The 24,395-nt window shown below is 38.2% G+C and overlaps 1 protein-coding gene across 1 annotated transcript; it reads left to right on the top strand.

The window, feature by feature from the left end:
• Window positions 1–1,803: 1,803 nt before the first annotated feature.
• On the top strand, window positions 1,804–8,648 carry si:ch211-229d2.5 (zona pellucida-like domain-containing protein 1). The gene is made up of 10 exons (XM_036598537.1): window positions 1,804–1,999; window positions 2,950–3,170; window positions 4,114–4,298; window positions 5,085–5,157; window positions 5,277–5,374; window positions 5,467–5,547; window positions 5,802–5,970; window positions 6,857–6,956; window positions 7,385–7,402; window positions 7,492–8,648. The coding sequence occupies exons 1-10, from the start codon at window positions 1,906–1,908 to the stop codon at window positions 7,623–7,625; spliced, it is 1,173 nt and encodes a 390-aa protein (XP_036454430.1). The 5' UTR covers window positions 1,804–1,905; the 3' UTR covers window positions 7,626–8,648.
• Window positions 8,649–24,395: the final 15,747 nt, after the last annotated feature.

Genomic DNA, 24,395 nt, shown 5'->3' with positions numbered 1-24,395 from the left:
GCAAATGAAAACAGATTTCAAAACAAGACTTGTCTGCTAAAATGGCTTGATAACCTCACATTTCTCAGAGTAACGTTATAACTATGAAGTTACAACCTCCACCTCTGTACTGCTTCTAGCCTCCCTCTCTCTCATGTTTTTTATTCTTTTTTTGTAACATTTTTTCCTGTTTCACTCTCTATCTCAAGTTCTGTTAAACCTGCAGTTCAAAGAATGTGCAACAGAGGACCAAAACATGAACCTAATATTTCTGGAGAGGAGAAGGGGTCATGGATTTGCAAAAGAAGACTACTTTTATGCACGCTGCATGATGGAATTTGATATTTTAACTTTATTATCTATAACGTACATTGTACTGGAATTTTTGTGGGCGCTCTCCACCTGTGGGCCCCTAGAACTGTCACCACTTTTCGCCCCACTATAGTGACGGCCCCGACAGCGGATCTTTCCAGAACCCTGTGAACCCTGGAGATGCTGATGGAGACAAAGATGTCTGAGCATGATACAGTCGAATGCTTGTTTCCCACTCCAGCACTCAAGATCTTTTCGATCTGCGGTCTTTCTCCACATAATTGCAGACTTCAGCAGGCATTGTGAGCCAGGCTTTCTGTTGGCTACAAGCCAGGAGTCACTAAGCTTTCAGAAAAGATTTATTGCAGTATTACAGCATTTTTACCTGGTGACGTTCATGGTGGTTCATTTCCTTCGTGCTTCTTAAGACAACGATTGCATGTTGACATTAGACCAAGTAACTGTATGTACATATGTTTTTCTCTTTTTACTGCACACGTCATAGCCTTTAACTTTATTTGTATGTCCGGAATGCTTCCACCGTTTTTGTGTTCCTTACAATAGGTGAAGGAAACACCCAACACTCTGTCTTGACCCCGACCAGAAAGACTTTCTCCCTTCCCAGGTAGCTCGGCTGACAGGCTTGTATTACCATCCAAGTGGGCCTCTTCACTTTCAAAATAAGATAAAGTAACACTACTTCATGTTTCTCTTACTTAATAAGACTGCTAATTTTAGATATAGCAACCCAAACTTTGCTAGAGATTCATTTTGCAACTGTTTGTCTTGACAAAAACCCCTAAAATATGCCATTTGCATTTCTTCTTCATTAATCTCCGTATAAAATAATTTAAAATTCTCCAAAATGTTCCATAATTTCCATATCTGGTAATTACACTAGTCACCACACCACCAACAGCAATAATATGAATAATATGAGCAACAAGAAAACATTAGCAGCAAGAAGAAGGAAAATACAAGGCTGTCTGAAACAGCATACTGCCACTTGTCAGCACCAGAACCAGGTGGACTGCTCTGGGCCGGGACAACTTGTTTGTGATTTCTGAAATTTTTAATGTGAACCTCAAAATTTACCACCTTGTCCTTAAAGACAGCTGTGGCATTTGAATCCAGTACAGTGCATTATCCCTGCACCTGTGAGCAGGTGTGTTATTGTGTGCATTCCTAAAAGAACATGTTCCTAGTTTATTAAATTACACATTAGCATGCAAAAGGGATGTACGATGGGTACACACATCAACAAAGCCAGCGGTCATTGTTTCTGACCTGTCTTTGAAGGAGATGTGCGAAGATGTAACCTTACACATTACGTTGGTTTGCCTCTGGGTAAGTCCACGGCACCTTATCCAAAGGGAATTGTTCAAAAGCAACCCAACCAACCTTGTAAAATGACAATGACCTTGTTTCTGACCAATGCCAGGGAGGTGCTGTAGACCTCCACATGTATATAAAACAAGGTGAGGCTATCTGGGCTTAATGCAACAGTCTCCCCAAATCAGTGAGGATATCTCCAAGGCCTAAAGTACAGTGGGAATTGCCAGACGTGTTGAGGTTTTATCTGGTGTCTGTGTTGATGAAGGACAAATAGCGGAAATGGGTTTATTCATCCTTTTCATGCTGGGGGTGCTTGTTCCAGGCTTCCAGGCCCTCACTCTCACTGAATGTGGGGCCTACGCCAGACGTCCAGGTAATGTGCCTCCAGTTTCATTTGTCCTTTTCTTTAGTTCCTATGGAAAGAACATACTGGAGTCATTGTGATGGGTCATTCTACAGAAACGTCCACTCTTTTATCTATCAATAGGAGGCACTGGTGTTACTGATTGTCATTGGTGTTACACATAAGAAAGGTAACACCAGAGACAGTAACACCAGTGACATTTTTAACTAAAAATGCATTTGACAAAATGGCTGCTACGGAGCATCAAACCACATGTTGTCAATCATGGAATATCATGGAAAAACATAATTTAATCCATTTGTGTTCTATTTTTTCACAATTACCTAAGAATAAAGTAGGTCACACCAGTGACTCACTAAAAGCTTCATATGAAATCATGAGCTAAATGAGAAAATTTCTGATAACTGAAAAGACACAGTGGACTTACCATGTGCTTTTCTTCATAGATCTTCAGAAAATAGTTTAAAGGAAGTGAAGCGATGTCATCAGTGTGATTTTTATTTCAAAATAAGAGATTTTTGACACGACTCCTGGGGATAACAGCTTTCATTAGATATTTTATAATGTTTATTTGGTGTTTGTTTCCTTTATTTCATTTAATTCATATATTTCATAGTCATGTATAGATTTTTGCAGTTAAAAATGCAGAGAAACATGTTTTTTTTTACTTCTAAATATGGCCTCATCTTTTACACATGACTGTGAGTACGAGGTCCTTCCGTGATGCCTGGAGTTCTATATAATTGATTCAAAAACCAGTATTGCTAAATTGATGGCTCAAGAAGGTGTGATTGTTAAAATAACTTATTGTTTTATTTTAAAATATCAATAAATTGTAACCCTAACATGTTTTTTAAGTGTAATATATCTGTAAACGCTAGGGACGCAAAAATGCACGTTTCCATAGAATGACTCTGACTGCATCTCTCTAACGGGCTTGTGTTTTGCTTTGTACTCAGCGTACACAGACATAGCCGTGTCGTGTGGGACTCAGTCTATTGAGCTGGCCATCCTGGCTTGCCCTGTCATTTACACTGGATACAACGAGAGCTTGCTGATCTTGAACCAAATCACGGATATTCCGGGCTGTCGAGGGCAGCTGAACACCTCGGTCACTCCTCCGGTCGTCCGCTTCATTTTCCCACTCAGACAAGCGGACGCTTGTGGCAGCGTGTTCGTGGTGAGTGAAGAGCTCAGCAGTCATAGTGCCCCTCACAGAGTCCACCAGCAGAGGGCGCTACTGTTCTTCTGTCGCCCTGGACTGCGGCTGTGTCTCAAATCAGTCCCGTGTTACCTATGCGTTTTGTGGAAATACATGGGACCCGCATGTCATAAGTCTCGAGAGACGAAGTTATCGCTGTCGCTGTCATAACAAAGCTTTGTATCTATGAAACTCTATTAAACAAAAACAAAAAAAAGTTCTTAACTGTGATATGTGTGTATTTTTTATTGCAGTCTCGATCATTTCAGTTTCTATTTAATTCGTCAGCAAATGTTCACACAATCCAAAGAGTGGATGGTGTTCTCAAAAGCCGGGGAAAAATGGAGTAAAATGAATGTACACGGTGTAATACGTGTATGTGTGTTATAAAGACATTCATATGCAGAGATATTACATATTTTAATAGTGAATGTGGAGTTTTAAAAACACTGAAATGTGTATTGTGTTAGGCTTTGGTCAGCCATCCTGTCATTTGCCATACATATATATATATATATATATATATATATATATATATATATATATATATATATATATATGTACACACACACACACACATGTTGTCTCTGTGTGTGTGTCTCGCATATGTTTTTAAACAGGTTTCTCAGTACAGTATAGTTGCCTTTATGACCTCATCAAAACTTTCGTCCCCTAGATAGTAAATCACTAGGGGTAGATTTGAGACACAGCCCTGTGTTTTACTGATGGCGCGAGACGTTCGGGCCGTTTATTTTTGAATAAACAAAAAAACGGTTGACATGACAGCACAAAATACAGAGACTGAAAACGGTCGCTCTTGGTTTCTACGTGAAACTGATGCGTTTAAGAAATTATAAGTCAGTCCAAAATATATGGAAGAAAATATGAAAAAACTAAACAAGTCTGTGTGTGTGTGTTTTAGACCACTAGTGCTCCGGGCACCGGAATCTTCTCAGACTTCTCCGACGTTCAGACGGTGAACATCAGCGGTGTGGTTCGCTCCTTCGACCCCACAGTGGGAACCGTGACTTACAACGCTGAGCTGAAGTATTTCTACTCGTGTGCTTATCCGCTAGAATACCTCATCAACAACACTGTCGTTGATGTGTAAGTTTTTTGTTGTTTTAGCCAGACATTACAGCCATAAATATGAAGTTGTAAAGACTTGTTTGTGTTCATTCAAATTACTGTAGGTTATATATTCCGGCTGAGTAGTGGAGTTCCCTCCTAAAAACAGCACAGACCACAGTGCAATTCATCTGGTCTGAGCTGGTTTATGCTGGTCTTGGGCTGGTTTAGCTGGCCACCTATCATGGCCGTGCTGCTTGACCAGCATACAAGCTTTCAGAACACAACATAGGCTGGTTTTGGTGGAGAGCAGCTGGTCTATGCTGGTTTTTCTACCAAGATTAACATTAGACAGTTCTTTTTAGATATTTACTGCCCTATATTTTCTTTTTATTCTGGTCTGGAATAAAATCATCTTCTCAAATGCTAATTTGAAACCATCTGAAATCTGTGTTACGCAAAGAACATTTATAGAGCATTTTAAGCTACACTAAACTCACATTAACATAGTAACTACATTAGATAAAAGAACCACCAAAAGCTCAGGATTGCCCACTGTGCTGATGAATTTCTAATCACAGTGATGTATCAGTTTTTCCAACATTCATAGGGTTTAATTCATTGACCAACTATTGTGGAATGAGCCTGTATAATCTGTAATTAATAACTAATAGAGAGCAAGAGCTGCAGCAGGCCAAGAAAAACTGGCGCGCTGCAGTATGCAGTAAAACAGCATGGTTATTGGCCTGGCTGGTTGAGTATAGGAACATACTACAATATTAAAAAGATGCCGCTGTGAAACAAACCTTTTGCTATTTTCTGCAGGTCGTCCTCCTCCATTGCAGTGAAGGACAACAATGGTACGTTCATCAGCACTCTGAGCATGCAGCTCTTCAAGGTAAGTACCCTCAGAGGTTCTGGAAAAAAGGTCAAATTTCTAATCAAAACTCACTATATGTGTTTTGTCTCACCATAATTCTTTACTCTACTGCACCAAATGTTATGACCTTTTTGCAGGATGGGAACTACACTGTGCCACTGATAATCCCACCTCTGGGTATTGAGTTGAGGACTACTATATTTGTTCAAGTCATTGCGGCGAACCTGACGGCACAGTATGTTTGTTTTTTCCTCTGCTGGTTCCTAAGACATTTCCTTTCTCTGGTTGCCAAGGATATAGTTTGAATCTGTGCTCCTTTCTCTACAGATATAACGTGCTGCTGGACAGATGTTACGCTTCAGTCTCCCCTCAGCCCACCAACTCTACCTTTTTTAATCTTTTTGTCCCGTAAGTCCAGAAAAAACACAGAAAAAGCCTTTAAATAATCCTGAAGTAAAAGAGGAAATGTCTTGTGTATGAGTAGTATGAGTGGTGCTGTTTTTTCATACAGCTTACAGTATAGCAGCCAAGCTATTTCTGACTAGTACTGTCAGTATACATCATATCACAGCATGCGCTTCTGTATGCTCTTTGGCTTAAAAGAACTGATAGTCTTGTTGCATTTGGTCCTGCACTTGTGACGTTATACCATTTCTTCTAAGATGTTATAAGGACCAGTTCACCACCGTGATTGAAAATGGAGACACACAGCGAGCCCGCTTCAGTTTCCCGGCATTTCGCTTCACCGAACAGCAGAACCAGACCGTCTCCACCTACTACCTTCACTGCATCACCAGGCTTTGTGAGCGCGCCACCTGTAGCCAGTTTAAGGTACAGCTATACACCACACCTTCTCATACTGGAGAAGAGATTGTGCCCTTCAGATCCAAGACTAGTCCTGCTGTTTTCTGGATGTGTGATTGTTTGGCAGCTGTTTCATCACACCTGGATCCCAAATAAAGGGAGGGTAGAAAATCTTCAATAATTTGCATTTAAGAACTCAGCAAGATGGCCTTATGCATTTCTTCTCTTTTGCCAGGTTTTCTTGGTCTTGGCTTTTTGAATCGTTTCTGATCTTAAAGCAGCAGCATCTTTGGACTATTATTGGATTTAGTTATTATTGTGCCAGTAAATGTTTATTTGTTTAGAAAACACCAATAATATTAGAATAAATACAAATAAATTTTTGAAAATAAGAAAGTTTTGTTGCGTCTTACTGCATTTATGTTTGTTATAAAGTTATATTCTGTTACTACTGGCAAAAACATTCTTCCTGCTTAGATAAATTGTTTTAAACAATTTGCGTAGGTGTTTAAGACTTTTGTACAGTATACTGTATATAATTTGTATAGTGACGCTGTCAGAGCAAAACTTTATATCTCTGGTTTTGTATTTTTTTCATTTTCATTTGAAAATGCCAGCTGCGTTTTTCAATGTATTAAAATTTCATGACTAACAGACCATTAGAAATGGTTCAAATCTTTTGTCCCATTATTCATAATTAAGAACGATTTTCCCTCTTCTATAAAGTTATCATTTTTGAGAAACAAGGTATTTTTTTTTAGACAGCAACTAGTTTGGAGCATTTCTATTGGTCCATTCATCATGAAGCATTTATACAATGTAAAGGGAAGCTCCTGTGCTGAAATGATGTAGAAGAATAAAATGATATTTATTTATTAGTGGTTCTACTCTCTATTCTTTTGCATATAAACAGCAATGCAACAGAAGAAGAAGAGAGGCTGAGACAACAGTGATAAAGGATGGCATCTCTACGCTCATCACCTCTGTGCCCATTGTGACGCAAGCAGACAAGCGTAAGCCCCTCCTATTCACCTCTGTTAAACTGTTCCCTAGGTTAAAACAATGTTTAAGCCAAACAAATGTAAAGAATTTTAACTTTATCCCACAGCCAGACACCAAATGTGGTGCCTGAAGTTTGCTTCTTTAGTTTGTGTTTTCTGATACTGTACAGCATACTATTAATCTTATAAACATTAAAATCATATTGCAAAGCTCCCTTATGGTGATTCTCCTAATATTCATTAGGAGAAATAGCTATAGACAAAAAGGATTCATAAGACATAGAAGACCTGAAGTATAGTTGAGAGTTTATTTGCAGATTGTATTTGGCCAAGCTACCACTTTAAACCCCACACAGAAGTTAGAAATCTTTATTTATAAATGTGTGTCTGCAAAGAGTGATCTGTAACTCATAAATTATTTGTCTTTGTTTTTTTTTCAGCTCTCATGATCAATGCAGGTAAGTTAGCTTTATTAGCATGATTTATTTACTGACTGGAGTAGGAATGGTTTTGATCAGTTTGAGTCTCTGCACTGTGTGTGCTGCAGTGACAGCACAGGCTAAAGGTGGAAACGGTGCCTCCGTTGGGCTTGGCATTGCTGTGGCTGTGCTGGTCCTGGTGATCGCTGCTGCTGCCCTGATGGCCGTGTCCTTCTACCGCAAACTCAGTAGGCTCCACTGACCACAATCCACGGGAAAAGGAGAGACTTGCTTCAGCACAGGTGGAGGGGGAATCCGGGGGCTTCACCCTGTTGTCCATGTATGGCTTTGCATTTATTTCTCCTGTAGAAGGTTATGTGGTCTGTCATGGGACAAATACTCATAAGAAGTATGGGAGGGTTCATAATATCAACATGTGCTGTGCCATGTCATAGACAACTTCTTAAAAAACACCTAAGATTATGGCTTTTCACGCTCTGTCAGTATTTTGTTGATGGTTGGTAGATTATGCAAAAATGACTGTTAATTGCTTACAGTGCAAGAGAATGGAAACGCTTGAGTAAGTGAGGAATATAAATTATGTGAAAGCAGAGAGCTTTAAAACAGATGCTATTCCTTGGCTTGCTGAGTGCTCAACTCAGAATATGAGGTCAGAAATGGTTTATAATTGTTTTGCCTTCTTATACAGGAGGCGTCTACCGGTCCTCCTCTATAAAATTTTAAACCCAAATGTTTTCATGTTTTTGGCAGTTTATTAACTTTCTGCAGATCCAGCTTTTAACCAGTTATCCACATCAAAACGTCTGCATGCCTCGGATATTGTAATTCAATAAACTGTGTTCATTATAAGGAGGAGAGAGCTATTAGAGCTTGTATGTTACCTGCTAGTGTAGTTTAAGTGCAGTCAGTAAAGACAAATATTGGAGATGGATTAGAATGGATAGAACATCTTGCTGAAAGCATTACTATTCATTAAAAATGTTTCAAAGCTTTTCTGAGGTCATCTAAAAGCCTTTTGATCATGAGGAGGCTTTAAGAATTTTGTTCTGGCTCTCTTGAAACAGTAATCAGCTGGGTATGAAGGCTTTTTAAATAGTCTGCTCCAGATTGCATGAGACTTCCATTGTGCTCATTTATAAACTGTTGATGTAGATGGAAGTTGAGACAACTGATTTTGCAAACCTTTTTTGTTTCCAAGAATGATGTTGTTAATTTGTATCATTTCTTTGTATATGCATGCATTATCATTGAACTATTAAAGCTTGCGAGGTCTTGAAGATGGACTGGATAACTTTACTCTTTCTGTTAGATGTAAAGGCTCAATTAAAATGTCTATTAGATTTGTGTCATCATTACTACAAAAGCACAATGAACAGGGTTGGGCGACGAATCACTTCAAGTAAAGCAGTTTACGTTAATTACATCATGTATCCACCCACTAGGAGGAGGATCAGCATTCTCTGGGATGCAGCTTGGCCAAATCTCCATTGTCTTTGATGACCACCAGCAATTAGGACCACAAACAAATGTAGGCCAGTGTGTACCAATGCTGGTCCTGGAGATCTACCTTCATACAGAGTGTAGTTCCAACCATAATTGGCCACCCCTACTCCAACAGCGTTAGGTAAGGAAGGGGGGAACTATAATACTGAACTATAATATGCCGGAAAGTAGGGGGGTTGCTGACCACAGATGTAGGCTATTATGTTGTTTGTGGCATTTTGAATAGACAGGCCTTAAAAAAAGTATAATATATTATTTAATGAGCAATGGTTGCCCTTATGCATTTCACATTGTACTGGTGTTCTTTAGTCATCTATGAGACAGCTAATAAAAAATTTAAATGGGGTTAATGAAGACAAGATAAATGCATGGAAGGCATGGCCAGCCAAGTATCTCATTAAGTCCTGATGAATTAGGTAATTAATCTTTTTTTATTAAACAGTATATTGTCATTATTGGATTGTTGGTCATTTATAAATTCATTTATGGATTCCAAAGACATACGGTACTGTACAAAAGTCTATTTTGCACCTAAGCAAATTGTTTAAAAATATATATCTGGACAATAAGTGTTTCAGTGCTATTGCCTGTAAAACACCACATAATGTCAGAATGCAAACGTTAATGCAGTAAAAAGTAACAAGAATTTCTTTAGTTTCTTGTTTGGTTTCAGATTCTCCTCAACTTTCCCAATAATTGCATATATTTGTTAAATTCCCTCACCAGCACACTTGATCTAATTTAGTTTGAAGGATTGACTGAGCCATGTCAGGCACTGGATGATAACTTGAAATTATACCTTTGAGATGTTTGGAAATGGTTAAAAGAAAATGTTAAGATGAAAATGGAGTTGTAGTAGAAGAATGCATTGTGTAGTTCCAGTACCTTTGTTAATTAGAGGAACAAAATTGCTATTATTACAGCACGTTTTATTACGCCAGCTTAATGTGAGGAAGGGCATTTATCATCAGTTAATGTATTTCCTGATGATGGAATTTTATGAGAGGTTAAATACTGTGACAGGGTTAAGCTGATTAATGAAGTGGATATAAGTCCTAATGTCATTTTCTAGACTGCAAGATGTATTGAAATTACTAGACGAGAAGGGAATAGCATGAAATTTTGATGCCCTGTCCAGCAGAAGGCTCTATCTGCCAAATTTGGCCCCAGGAGAGCCAGATGAAAACATCAGCACTGTATGAGACATCTTGTATATTAAATTTTACACAGCGCAGGCTCATCATGCTGGTTCACAGACTACTTTTATGTAAGATAAAACAGTTTTGCGGTTGGCCAGTGGATCAGAGGGTGCAATACTGTAGGTTTAGAGTAAAATATTTTCTTATTCTCCTCCTGAAAAGTCCTACTATGCAACAACACATTGTGTTCTGCAACACACTGACAGATGAAAATGTGTTGTGTTCCTCCGTCAGCTGTGCTGGAGATTACCTTAGGGCTTATGATGCACCTGGTGCTGAATTATTAGCAGGTTGTGGTTTGGAACTGCTCAGTTTGGCTACTTCTAGAAAAGAGACAGCCATGCCCAAACCAATATCTGTATCTGCATAGGAAAGTCAGGCTGGTTGTCCTGGGCTTTTCCCAATACGTCAGTACAGCCCATATTAACATAAAACTCAACCCACAACTCCTTTATGAAATTTTTCATTCAGTGTTCAATGTTGAATTTCAAAAAAACTGTTTCGTCCATCTCCCATGGTTCCATCATGCTGTGTGTATTATACGGTAGGAGCTGCAGGCCAGATGCTTTTTCTTAAAATATTTCAGTGATACACTGGATGTAGACATTCCTGTGTCAGGGGTCAAAGCTTCTGTCCACAATCGACAGCTTTGTTCCATGTTGCAGAGACCACTTCCTCCATCTAAATGTCAATAAAAAGAAAGACATGGAGAGAAGAACTGCCCTGAAGCCATGACCGTCAACAGTTCCACAACAGAAGGAGTGGGTGGCTACAAATCAATTCAGGCTGAATGAGCAGATGGTTTCGCATAAACGGGCCTAAATGTGAACTAATTTCACATGAACTGCCACAGTAGACTGCAATAGAGAGGTGCTGGAGTGAACTCATACTGGAAACTAATTGATATATATAAACTGAGGGTGAACTCATTCTGCTGTACTTCAATGAACGGTGCAGAAGATTCGGGACATTTGGGATTGATACATATTGTAATTAATAAAACCTAATATAAAAGTTGAGTTTCTGTATTACCTACACACAGTGGCCACATAAAACAGTTCTGTGAATTGCAAAAGAAACAATCTAATCTAATCCTACTGTATGGCACCCTGCTGTTAACATTCCTTCTTAATTACAGTAATGCATGGCCATGACTTAGTTAGATGTGGGATTGAAATAATTAAGTCAAAGCGACAACTTAGTAAGGGTGGAAAGGTTATAGTTAAGTTGTGACCATGTCATTGTTAGGCATGGGAGCTAAATAATTAAGTTGTGACAAGAAGTTAGTAAGGTGTGGAAACGAGTCATAGCCTTGACTTAATAAGGTATGGGAACGAGATATATAAGTTGTGGGCACAACTTAGTAAGGTGTGGGAATGAGATATTTAGATCATGGTAATGGCTTAATAAAGCATGGGAACCAGATAATGAATTTATGGGCATGATTTAGTAAGACATAGGAATGAGATAATTGGAGTATGGGCACAACATAGTAAGGTGTGAGAATGAGGTAAAGAAGTTGTGGCTGCAACTTAGAAAGGTGCAGGAATGAGATATTTAGGTCATGGCAATGGCTTAATAAGGCATGGGAACCAGATAATGTATTTATGGGCATGATTTGGTACGACATAGGAATGATATAATTGAAGTGTGGGCACAACATAGTAAGGTGTGAGAATGACATAATGAAGTTGTGGCCATGACTTAGAAAGGTGTGGGAATGAGATAATTAAGTCATGGCTAATAGCATGACATAGGGATAACATAATTGCTTTTGTAAATTGTAACTAAGAAACAATGGAAAAGAAAAAACTGGACACCAACTAATTTGTCCACCAGACCTTCTACAGGTGTCATACAGTTAAATCTTCACCTTCTGAGTTGGCTTTCAGTTCCAGCAAGCTCTACCCATTAAATCATGATGCTTAGATCCCTGTAAATGCCTGTAGAACCCAGCTTTCTTCTTGCCAGTTACATATTGACTCACCCACTCCCATACTTGCACTGCTGATTTCTGCCTTTCCATACATTACATATTCTGTTTAATCTAGAATAACTGAGTGATGTGCTTTTGCTTTTTAAAGAAAAAAAATCATCCTTTCAAGTCTAGTTCAACACAGGAAAACTCTTACAGCATTACAGGATCTCTTGGTAAAGATGAGCTAAAATAGCTATGACTAATATGTTGTTTTTTTTGTTTGTTTGTTTTTTTGGTTGTTATCAACACTGGTATATAAGAGACGTTTCTGTAACCACTTAACAAAAAAATGTTTCACAATTATTGGCACCGAAGTTCTTATGAAAATAATTTAATTGATTTATATTGCCAAGCATCCAAATCAAACCTCTAAATCCAAACAAAAATGCATAAGTGGCCACAGAATCAAGCTTTTGCAGTGGTCATTCCAGTCCTTTGACTAAAACCTTATTAAAAACCTGGGGGGCTGATGTGAAGAAAGGAATCCAGTGAGGATCAAAGTCTCTGACCTTTCTATGTGTTCTCACAACCAGTGTTGGTCTTTGCAAAGAGATGGTGCACAAAGTCAATAATTGTCACTACTTATCTACTTATACTTGTTTTTGTGATTGTATGTATGTGTATATATATCTATATATCTATATATCTATATATCTATATATATATATATATATATATATGTGTGTGTGTATATATATATATATATATATATATATATATATATATATATATATATATATATATATATATATGTATATGTATATATATATATACCGATCAGGCATAACATTAAGACCACCTCCTTGTTTCTATGCTCATTGTCCATTTTATCAGCTCCACTTACTATATAGGTGCACTTTGTAGTTCTACAATTACAGACTGTAGTTCATCTGTTTCTCTGCATACTTTGTTACTTTGTTGACCCCCATGGACCCTCACAGAGCAGGTACTATTTGGGTGGTGGATTGTTCTCAGCACTGCGGTAACACTGATGTGGTGGTGGTGTGTTAGTGTGTGTTGCGCTGGTCTGAGTGGATCAGACACAGCACTGCTGCTGGAGATTTTAAACACCTCAGTGTCACTGCTGGACTGAGAATAGTCCACCAACTAAAAATATCCAGCCGACAGCGTCCTGTGGGCAGCATCCTGTGACCACTGATGAAGGACTAGAGGATGACCAACACAAACTGTGCAGCAGCAGATGAGCTATCGTCTCTGACTTTACATCTACAAGGTGGACTGACAAGGTAGGAGTGTCTAATAGAGTGGACAGTGAGTGGACACAGTGTTCAAAAACTCCAGCAGCACTGCTGTGTCTGATCCACTCTGACCAGCACAACACACGGTAACACGCCACCACTACCGAAGTGCTGAGAATGATCCACCATCCAAATAGTTCTGTGAGCTGAGTCCATGGGGATCCTGACCACTGAAGAACAGGGTAAAAGGGGGCTAACAAAGCATGCAGAGAAACAGATGGACTACAGTCTGTAATTGTAGAACTACAAAGTGCACCTATTTAGTAAATGGAGCTGATAAAATGGACAATAAGCGTAGAAACAAGGAGGTGGTCATAATGTTAGGCCTGATTGCTGTATATACATATATATACATATATACACTTTTGGTCCACAATGTAAAGGGCAGTTACTTAAATGATGTAGACAAATTGGCTTCTGTCACTTAAAGAGAAGTGCATCATGAAGCTTATTCGCTTTACCTGATGTGCCACTTTTGCTGAACTCATCCCAGTATCAGCCAGCCTCTCAGAAAGAGAAATTTTCTCATATTCATATTTTCATTGTAAGATCAAGCTGATAAACAACAAAGACGTTTTTGTGGCGGGTTAACTTGTCTTTACCAAAGATGCCAACAATTCTGGAGGGCACTGGGTCTTTGTTTGTTAGTGCCATCATAGACCGTGTCTTGCTACTAAATGATTAATGGCCTGTTCGTATGATGGGTGGAAACAATGGCTTGTTTAGGCTGGAAGCAGTGAGAACACACACACGACTCATTAAGACCTGCTCGGGCACAAAGACTCCCCTCATTTGCCATCAATAATTTCTTGCATTTTAAATGAGGGCGCGTGTTCTTCTTTGGTTTCTGCAGCAATGCAACCTCTGCTCTCAAATATTTTGGAAAAAATACCAGAGTGATCAGTGGGGAGCCTTTCTTTGAACTGGTTGCATCTTACTATTAGTGTCCAGATTCATGTTTGTAGTTGAAATTCTTATAGTAATGAATCATTGAGTCCTCTTTTTAAGCCATTGAATTGATATTGGATAGTATTTGCCTTAAGGTGGACATTTGATGAAAGCAGTCCAGGCTGTGACAATGTCATGCCTGTGGAACTTGGCATTTTAATACAAGCATTTTCCAACCTCTCTTTATCTTTTAGAACTAAATAGGCTGTGTTGTGCCTTTAAAACTGATATATGTAAATGAGCTCTGTTCTGATTGGCTGTCCTGTATTGTGCCTCATTTGCAATGCAGTCCTGGCTGAAACACTTCTGCGAACTTCAGTGTGAATGGGTGGGGCTACATATATATATGTAAATCTGCTGGTTTTGTAACATCACAAAAACACTGAATTCAAAACAGGCTAATTTTGCTATTTAATTTCCATAAATGGACTGGAGAGTGAATAATATGTTTTGAAACTTCAAAAATGCTTACATACTTCATCAAACTCTTTCCTTTCAAAAAACCTTTAATTCCAAATGCCGGATATCCATTTTAACAATTTTGAGTGAAACCATTTTGGAGTTTTTGGAAAGAGTAATAGCTGACGTACATTGGAAAAAACATGTTTATTTCTTCAAAGTTGTGTGTAATGCAATTTGGAATGAAACCCTTCAAATATTAATAACTATTCAGTTGATGTTTTGAACAAGGCCAAATTACAGAACCCAAAATCTAACTGGGTTTGCCATGACAAGGTAATTCACCCCTTTACAGTCAGTGTCCTTCAAAGCTTTCAGGCTGCTGCTTTAGTATTAGCTAGAAAATTTTAGCCATTTAGCATTATTAATTTTGCTTTTTAGATTGTTGGAGAATGTGTGATATTTCTGAAAATGAAATAGCACTCAACAAACGATTTCACCATGTAAAGAACCATTTAAGCATGAAATGGTTCTATATAGAACTCATGGTTCTAAACTGAACCAGTGCCTTTACTAGAGAACCCTTTTTTAAGAGCGTAACTAACATTAGCCATTCACTGGACTACATGTTCCCTCCAAAACCACAACTCATCAGGACCACCCATACTGGCCTGATATATACTTCACCATAGACAAAATACAGTAAGGGGAAACAGAAACAGAGTATTCAGACACTTTTGTTTTTGTTTTTAGTGTACTATTTAGTGTATTGATTTCACATTTATCTCTATCGTGTCCTTTTTTACATAAATATGAACAGTAATGTATGTGTTCATAAACATAAACAAAAATACATTTACAATTGATAGAGGAAAAAGTATTCAGACACTAGATTACAATATACATATATGTGAAAATTAGATAAATATTAAGTTGAATTCTACATATTAATGCTCCATAAAAAAAAAGTGTTCTTGTGTTAATTGCACCTGGTATCATTGTAAAAAACAAGACTTTGAGGCTACAGAGCAAGACCTTAAATGATACAGTTGGTTCAATAATATGCAATTGGAAAGTTCATGGTACCGCAACTTATTGTCCTCAGATGGGTACTCCATTTCTTTTTGGCCAAAAAAGGGGAAAAGATGGATGTTTCAGCAAGATAATGACCCCAAACACACACGCAAAATAACTCAAGATTCTGGAAAATAGGACAAAAGTACTTGCAAATCTCTTGACTTGGATTCCACTAAGCATTTGTGGAGGACTTTGAAACCCTCCATTAGAAGGATCTTTGTTACCTTGGGGAACTGAAGATGGTTTGCCAAGAGAAATGGACCACAACTGAACCACAGAGCTACAAAAGGTTAATTATTTAGAATAGATATCTTTTTTTGCCTGGAAAACAAATGAATGGATTATACACTACTAAAGACAATAACAGTTGATGATGTAAAGCCCTTTGCCCACTTAAAGGAACAAGTTTCAAGTTGTGCCTTTTGGAACAACACTATGTTGAACACTGGTCCGGAATGCTTGGCCTCTTCACTCTGCCAGTGGCGAGAAGAAGGCTGTGGAGCTCGTGCCATCCGTGCTGCTGTATGTCGGTGCTGAGGGGGTCTGGAGTGCTCTCCACTCAGCAGACCCCCTGCTAGGTCAGAGCCGCCACAGCCTCGGCCCTCAGGCGCCTGGGGAGCAGGATGCCTTTCATAATTCATAACAGGGACCAGACGTCCCAAAGCACAACGCAGACTGCCTTCAGGCCGTCCTAAGAGGTAAAAACCAACGTGATGCATTATGTATGGGACACATTGTGTTCTGCATGTGAGACGGTGCAAAGGTCTGCCCTCTGAGAGATTGGGCAAATGATGGCCGATAGATAGAAAAAGAGAGGGGAAGCTGTGCCGGTCCTACTGCGATCGGAGTCGTCCTGAAATTTCTCCTCACGTATCCTGCTGTCTACCTTGCAGGAGAACTGTTCCCTTCTTACGAGTCCACAAAAAAGTGAGAGCGAATCTTTGATTCAAAGCATACTTGAGAGCAGCTATGCAGCATTATTCAGTGAAAGAGTAGAAGAAGTGAAGCTGTAGAAAGGCAAGAGCATTGATCAAGGCAGCATTTGAAGATCAGGGCAAAAAAAGTTGGAAAAATGTAAATGACATTACAGAAAGTGATAAAAGATAAAGACTTTCAATGCATTGATCTCCAAGCAAAAAGATGCTGCATTTTTTTTAGGTACGTTTATCTTTTCATTGCCTAAAAATGCTGTGTGGTAAAGACGTTTTGGGGAAAGCCAATGGAATTTAGGACAAAGTCATCAAGACCTTGTAGTGCTTGTTGGCAAATCCGTTATCATCTGTTTTCATGAAGTCTCACCAAGCTTTTAACACTGCTGTTCTGGCTATTTGGAGGAGTAGGGCTGTCTTCAGCAGACTACTGTTTGATTTGGTCAATATCGCTTGCTATCAGGAGACATTCCGCTCTTTTTAGAATACAAGCATCAGCAAAGTTATGTCCTCCACTGCATTCTTCTCCCAGTCTTGTTTACCTTTATCCTGCAGTCCTGTTGTGGTTTAGAAAACAAGCAACATTATTGAAAAACATTGTGTTTGACAGGTTTATTTTGTCTCAGCAGTTACTAAAAAAGCTTTAAATGTTTCTGAAAGGATTCTTGGCTTGGATGTATGGTTCAAGGAAAAACCTTAAATTGATTGAGAAGCTTTATATCATGAGGTTCTTTAAACTTTAAAATGGTTCTTAATACTTCCATATCCTAATAACACTTAAGCTATCTAGTGAATGATTCTTTCTATAGCAGTGCTGCCCAAAGGGGGGTCCATGGGCAGGTATGCAAGTGTTCAGAACCGTTTTAAAGTTTGAAACTCCTCTATTTCAACTAATTGTAACCTGTACGGGCCCACACTTGAGTATTTCACTCCAATTTGTAAACAACTTGCATATTAGTTTCATTGTAGTAACCTAATAACTCACCGTAGTTACAGAATGAGCTTTATTTGTTTTATGTGATCAATTTCTAACTTCTCTTTTTCCCTTTAGAATTAAACAGCCTGCTTTTTAAATGTGCCTTTAAGACTGATATGTGTAAACGACCTCTGTTCTGATTGGCTGCAGTGTATTATGAATGCAGTCTAGGCTGAAACACTCCTTATAACTTCAACATGATTTGGCAGCTTAATTGCTGTAGGCTGAATAAGCAGATATGCAAATGTGTTGATTATGGGACAAAAATGAATTCAAAACAGGGAGTTTTTGAGATTTAGTTTTTATATATGGACTGTATGCACTGAGGAGTGAAAGGTACCTTTTTAACCTCTTAAATGGCCAGGACCCACCAGTGGGCCCAAAGTTTTAGTACGTACTTCCATACCCTGAGAACAGCTCAGCTAGTGTGCATTGTAGTCCATCTAGTTACTGAATTATAAGGCTTAGTATGTAATATGAGATTTTAGGGGTTTAAACATTGTTAAACACTACATCAAACTCTTTTAATTAGAAAAGAAATGAACTATTTTTTTTTTTTTAAAAAGACCCCCCAGAAAGTTGCTCCAACTCATCTTCTTAATCCTCCAATGAGAGGAACATCTTATTTAACCTTCTTATTTAGATTTAAAAAATTTTTAATTTAGGTACTTTTAGTAATAAAACATATCGTGTAATGTTATTCGATAACATTTTAACAACAGTTTTGCAGCCCACCTCTCTTCTATATTTGCGTTCTGACAAACATCTGGCCAACTCTGTTTTATAGCATTGCACCAAACCAGCAACTGTATTTTAAAAGTAAAGAAATAGAAAATTCCCCCATGTTACATAATTATTCATATCTTCTACGATCAAAGACGTCAGACCAGGAACAGGCGTGCAGAAGTATTAGATGGCAAGATGGATTATTGACTCGGAGAATATGAAATATTCATAAGATTACTCCTGACAGTGATCTGTGGTTTTAATGGTGCATAAGAAGAGCCCACCACTAATGCAGTGCAGGAAATCCATAGACGATACTAACATAAGCAAAACAGGCCTGAGATGTGGACGAGAGAGAGAGAGAGAGAGAGAGACAGAGACAGAGAGAGAGAGAGAGAGAGAGAGATCCAGAATGGTTGATAAAAGAGAAAATAGAGAGAAAGAAAGATGAGAAAGGGAAACAGATACAGAGCCGAAGAGAGGAAGAAAGAGAAAAAAAGAGAAAATGAAGGGAGAGAGAAAAGAGAGTAGAGGGACCACGAGAAAGAAAGAAACAGAGAGAATGGAAGAAAGAGAAAGGGAGAGAAAAGAGAGTGTGTGAGAGGAAGAGAGAGAAGAGAGGGAGAAGAAGAAAAAGAAAAAGAGAAATATAGATAGTAGATGAGAAGAAAGAGAGAGAGAAAGAGCGAAATCAAGAATGGTAGATGAAAGTACAGAGAGAAAATAGAGTAAAAGAAAGATGAGAGAGGGAAACAGATTGTGGAAGAGAGAGAGAAAAGAGAAAGATAGAGGGAGAGAAAAAAGAGAACAGAGACTCTATGAGAAAGAGAGAGAAAAACAGAATGAGAGAGAGAAGAAAGAGAAACAGAGAGAGTGGAAGAAAGAGAAAAGAGTGTGAGGAAGAGAGAAGAGAGGGAGAGAGAAGAAACAGAAAGAAAGAAACAGATAGTGGATGAGAAGAGAGAGAGAGGGAGACAGAGAGAGAGAGAGAGAGAGAACATGTTTTGACAAAGCAGTAGTGGTGGCAGTAGTGGGGGGTGGTGGTGTTGGGGGGAGGCTCTTTTGGATGAAAACTTGTTTGGGCTTTGGCCATTTGGGGAGGGTGGATACTGACCTCTGTTTGGAATGTGACTATCGTTGAAAAGGGCAAAGCGCAGTTTTGTCTCCCAGAAACTGCCAGGGGGCTTATGAAATTCAAAAAATGGCAGGACAGGATCTCAAACAGACCTCCATGGAGTCAGAACAGAGCTTTTAAAAGCTTCACATTCATGGCTGCTCCATCAAAGACTTCACCAGCGTCCAGAGTCTAAACATTTTATTTAAAAAAATATCACATATGAAAAATATCAAGTTATATTAAAAGGTCAAAGAAAACATTTTTAAATTAAAAAATTAAAATGTTAAATATTTTTATACAAAAAAAGTGTACACAGATCTCATAAACATACTTGATGTGGACAATACAGTTGAGGTATAGGAGCAGTAGAATGACGGTACGCACACTACAATCATAGTTTGCTTTTCTTATCCTTATAATATGATATGTTGCATAGAGTCTCATAATATCTGTTGAAAAATTCTTTTTTGATAAGCGAATTGTCAGCCTGTTTTCATTTAAACAAGTGATGAATCTCATATGTTTTCTTATCGGATGCATTTAATCAAATTCATTTATGCTCTAATGCTCCGCTTGCCTTATCTACTCGCTATATTAAAATGAAGGCTGTGTATTTCCTCTCATTTGTCATTTTCTGCCTTCTGGAAACATCCCAACTGCCTTCCCACCCTAATAACCTTAGACAGGCTCATTTTTTTCATGTTTCAGTTTATTGGGCAGGCCGGTTTTTGCCACACTTGTTCTACAGTCTTAATGACTAAGACTAACAGCTCCTTTAAGTTGCAGTAACAACAACATTAGAGCGTCATCTTTACACAGAGCTCAATGTAGCTATTCCCATTCTATTGCTAATGAACTATTATTATTATGTCATCTTAAGCGGAGTCGCAGTGGCTAGTCTCCACTGTTGTTTTGACTGGCGACACTACAGTTGAGATGTAAACAAAGTCATGTGAGTGTTTTGATGCAAAATGCTCCGATCTAGAGAAACTTGCCAAGTCAGAGTTGTTCACAACAATGGTGATAGAAACCAGACGTCTGAAGCATTTAAAGGGGAAATCCACAGATTTTTAAAAGAAAATGTCGAGTTGTAAACAAAGTCAGTCAGAATGGTATGAGGTAAAATGGTTAATTGTAAAGGAATTTACAAACTGTGATTTCTTTATAGTGGTGGTGATAGGAACCAGGGGTCACCATGTCTACAAACAAATGTAGCAATCTTTTGTCTTATGAGTTTTTATATCATCATCATGCTGATATTGGTAAAATTGCAGTAAATCTAAAATCTGTCTCACAATCCTTTCCATGTACCTCACAGATTTTTAAAAACATGTTTTAGGCCAAAAGGTTATCTCAAAACTATTGTGAAACAATGTCTCAATCAGAATATTCATATCTATTTAATATTATAACTTTCTTTGATGTAGCTTTTAGAGGCATTAAACTACTCAGACACCTGGTTTCCATCACCACCACTGTGAACAATTCTGACTTTGTTCACATCTTAACTATTTAATTATGCAGAGATTTTGAAAATTTGGTGGAACCCCCCTTTAACACCTCTAAAAGCTTTCTCACGGAGCGTTATTACATGATATGATTAGGAATATGAGCCTGATATCCGAGACATTGTTTTATGATAGTTTTGTGAAGGTTTTGGCTGTTTGCTTTTCTCTCCGAAGAAAACTTTTTTCAGATATTCCATCCTTTTACTGTCATCATTACATATAAAAACTCAAAAGACACGTGTAGGTTCACTGGCCATTTTGGATGGCAAATAAAAGGGTCATATTTTGCATTGTGGACATAGGGACCCCTGGTTCCTATCAACATTTTATTATCTAAAATAAACAGTTTCACATCAAAGTACTCTGAATGGCTTTGTTTACATCTCAACAATTGAATCAAATTTGAAAAAATCTGTGGAATTCCCCTTTTAGGGTGAACAATTTTAGAAGAACTCTATGTATAGATGCTGATTGGACTGTTATTGACTGGAGAACTCCAGATGCTCTTTCTCAGCATTTTAGCCACTGCTGTGATAAAGCAAGTGTGGAACATTTGAAGGGTCCATACATCTATGGGTCATCCTTACTTTTCATCATCAGCTTCATCTTTTCGCTCTGATCCTTCGGCTATATTGAAAAAGCTGAAACCAGATGGACAATTCCGAGAGCACGACCCTCATAAGTAAACCCTGTAAGAAAGTAAATACACACAAAACCCTCTTGCTTTGAAGTTTTCTTTACAGGAACATGAGTGTCTCCTGCTTTGTAAATATGGTCAGCAGTTTACCCAGAGGGCATTTGAGTAGGAGAGGGCTGTGCTTAGCACTGAACATTCCTCAAGGCTATTTCCCCATGATTTTTTCATGTTCACGCGTTATACTGGACTGAGGAGCAGAGGTGGAAAGTAGCGATTTGCATTTACTCATGTTACAGTATTTGAGAACATTTTTCCCTGTAATGGCACTTTTTTGAGTAGAATTACTTTTACTTGTGTTCATTTATAATAAAGTACTTTTACTTTGCTACTTACATTTGTAATAACAATTACAGAGTAAAAATAAACGTGCATTTCAGCTCATAAACCAATTAGAAGAATGTTACATTTAAAAGATTCAGTTCTGAAAGCCAATCATAACGAAACACTACAGCCCTGAAGTGTTCATACAAGTCAAGTTTAGTGGAGAAAGAAAGAGGAGAACATTACCAGCACACACGAGAAACATCCCTGCTAAACGTTACAGTCATTTGCATTAAAACCTAAAGGTTGTGCTTCCTCATAGGAATTAGCTTAAGGGTTACCATTAGAGACCACTGGTTTCCTGGAGAATACAATTAGGTCCCCTTAGGAAATGCATCTGGAATCAGTCCCGGAACACCTGCTAAACCATTAGAATCCTTTACATTGTAATATCAACCCATCAAGAAATGCCAAAACACATTACAAAACCAACTGGAACCAACAGAAACACTTAATGGTTTCTATGTAGGGAGGCCTTATTTTGTCATCATCATTAGTTTTAAATGAGCTAATAATAGCATTAATGTCAGCAGCCAAACACGCCCTGTGAAACCTGCCAAAATCTGTGCTTTACACAACTCAGCCTGCACCCTGAAGGCACATACAAGCAGTTAGCTGACTGGCTAACCAATCCTAGCTAAACTGGTGCACAAGTATGGCTACTATTTATTAAACATAAAAGTTGTAGCATATGCTTTATTGCAATTACTTGTTAGCTAACATTAGCTATATCAGTTAATGTAATCCTTTTACTGACATCATTACATATAAAAACTCAAAAGACACGTGTAGGTTCACTGGCCATTTTGGATGGCAAATAAAAGGGTCATATTTTGCATTGTGGACATAGGGACCCCTGGTTCCTATCAACATTTTTTTATCTAAAATAAATAGTTTCACATCAAAGTACTCTGAATGGCTTTGTTTACATCTCAACAATTGAATCAAATTTGAAAAAATTTGTGGAATTCCCCTTTTAGGGTGAACAATTTTAAAAGAACTCTATGTATAGATGCTGATTGGACTGTTATTGACTGGAGAACTCCAGATGCTCTTTCTCAGCATTTTAGCCACTGCTGTGATAAAGCAAGTGTGGAACATTTGAAGGGAACATTCCATACATCTATGGGTCATCCTTACTTTTCATCATCAGCTTCATCTTTTCGCTCTGATCCTTCGGCTATATTGAAAAAGCTGAAACCAGATGGACAATTCCGAGAGCATCAGTTAATGTAAGCTAAAGTTCAAATAGCTAATGGTTCTCTGGTGTTTTTAATTCTGCCAACTACCCAATATTTTAAATCTTAATCAAGTAATGTGCTTGTTTTAAAAGCCAAACCACAAAATAGAATCAACTGAAGCAAACTGTGCAGAGCCTTTCAGGGATTCTAAACTACTTTGTTGGAAACAGATAAGCTAGCAAGCGTTATCCAATCAACTAACTATGTTGAAGTTTCATGCAAACTTTGCTGCTTACATGGTTCATAGAGACGTGTAAATGTGCTCTAGCAGAGGAGACTGTGATCAGTCTCAGGACTCAAAATGTATCTCTCATGTAATATGTTTGGCTTAAGCTGTGTTTCTAAGTCTATTTCCAACAATGTAGCAAAGCCAGCTTAGAAATATTTTCATGCTGTTATTACGGTTATTCACAGAAGTAGCTCGATTACTCAAGTATTTTTTTTTAATAAACAACTTATTTACTCAAAACAACTTTATTTGCTTAAGTAACTTCCTTTAATAATATTTTAATTTGTACGCAAGTAAATTATCGCTACGGTAAGATCACTATTTCTTAACCGCTTAACCTCTTACGTGACCATGGGGCCACCGCCGGGCCCAAAGTCTTATTACACACTTCTATAACCTAAGATTAGCGTAACCCGTTTGCACTGAAGTCCGTGTAGTTATTGATAAATAAGTCTTAATGTGTAATAAGCCTGGGATTTTAGGGGCTAAATGGCCAGGGCCCACGCATGAGCCCGAAGTTTTATTACAGACTCCTATAACAAAGGATAGCTCAGCCAGTTTGCATTGAAGTCTCAGTAGTTACTGAATAATAAGCCTTAGTATGTAATAAGCCTGGGACTTTAAGTGGTTAAGAAGGGATTTTCCGCTGCTGATTTGGAGCCTTTTTTGCCCTGCTGAAAATAGAGCAGTTTGTTTGTTTCCACTCAGTCAACTTTTCACTTTGTAATCTGACCCTGATTTGGCGCGGTACGTTTCCCTCTGAGCAAGAGCAAGTTGCAACAAGGCCCAACTGTCAAAATGATAGAAAACGTCTACGCTCGAGCTGTGAGATACATGCATAGATACGAAAACAAATCTTGCTAATGGAAGATAGACAGTCAGATCACCTTGAGGCTGAGTGGTG

This window comes from Colossoma macropomum, unplaced genomic scaffold (genome assembly GCF_904425465.1).
Source record: "Colossoma macropomum unplaced genomic scaffold, Colossoma_macropomum, whole genome shotgun sequence".
NCBI lineage: Eukaryota > Metazoa > Chordata > Actinopteri > Characiformes > Serrasalmidae > Colossoma > Colossoma macropomum.
The sequence above is the reverse complement of the archived record's forward strand: the minus strand, read 5'-3'. Positions and strand labels throughout refer to the sequence as shown.

What these genes read in the sequence shown, in the direction of transcription:
- si:ch211-229d2.5 (XM_036598537.1), top strand. Translation starts at nt 1,906, where the DNA reads ATGGGTTTATTCATCCTTTTCATGCTGGGGGTGCTTGTTCCAGGCTTC. An exon ending in AACAACACTGTCGTTGATGT is followed by an intron (nt 4,299 to 5,084) that starts GTAAGTTTTTTG and finishes TATTTTCTGCAG; the next exon opens with GTCGTCCTCCTCCATTGCAG. An exon ending in TGAGCATGCAGCTCTTCAAG is followed by an intron (nt 5,158 to 5,276) that starts GTAAGTACCCTC and finishes ACCTTTTTGCAG; the next exon opens with GATGGGAACTACACTGTGCC.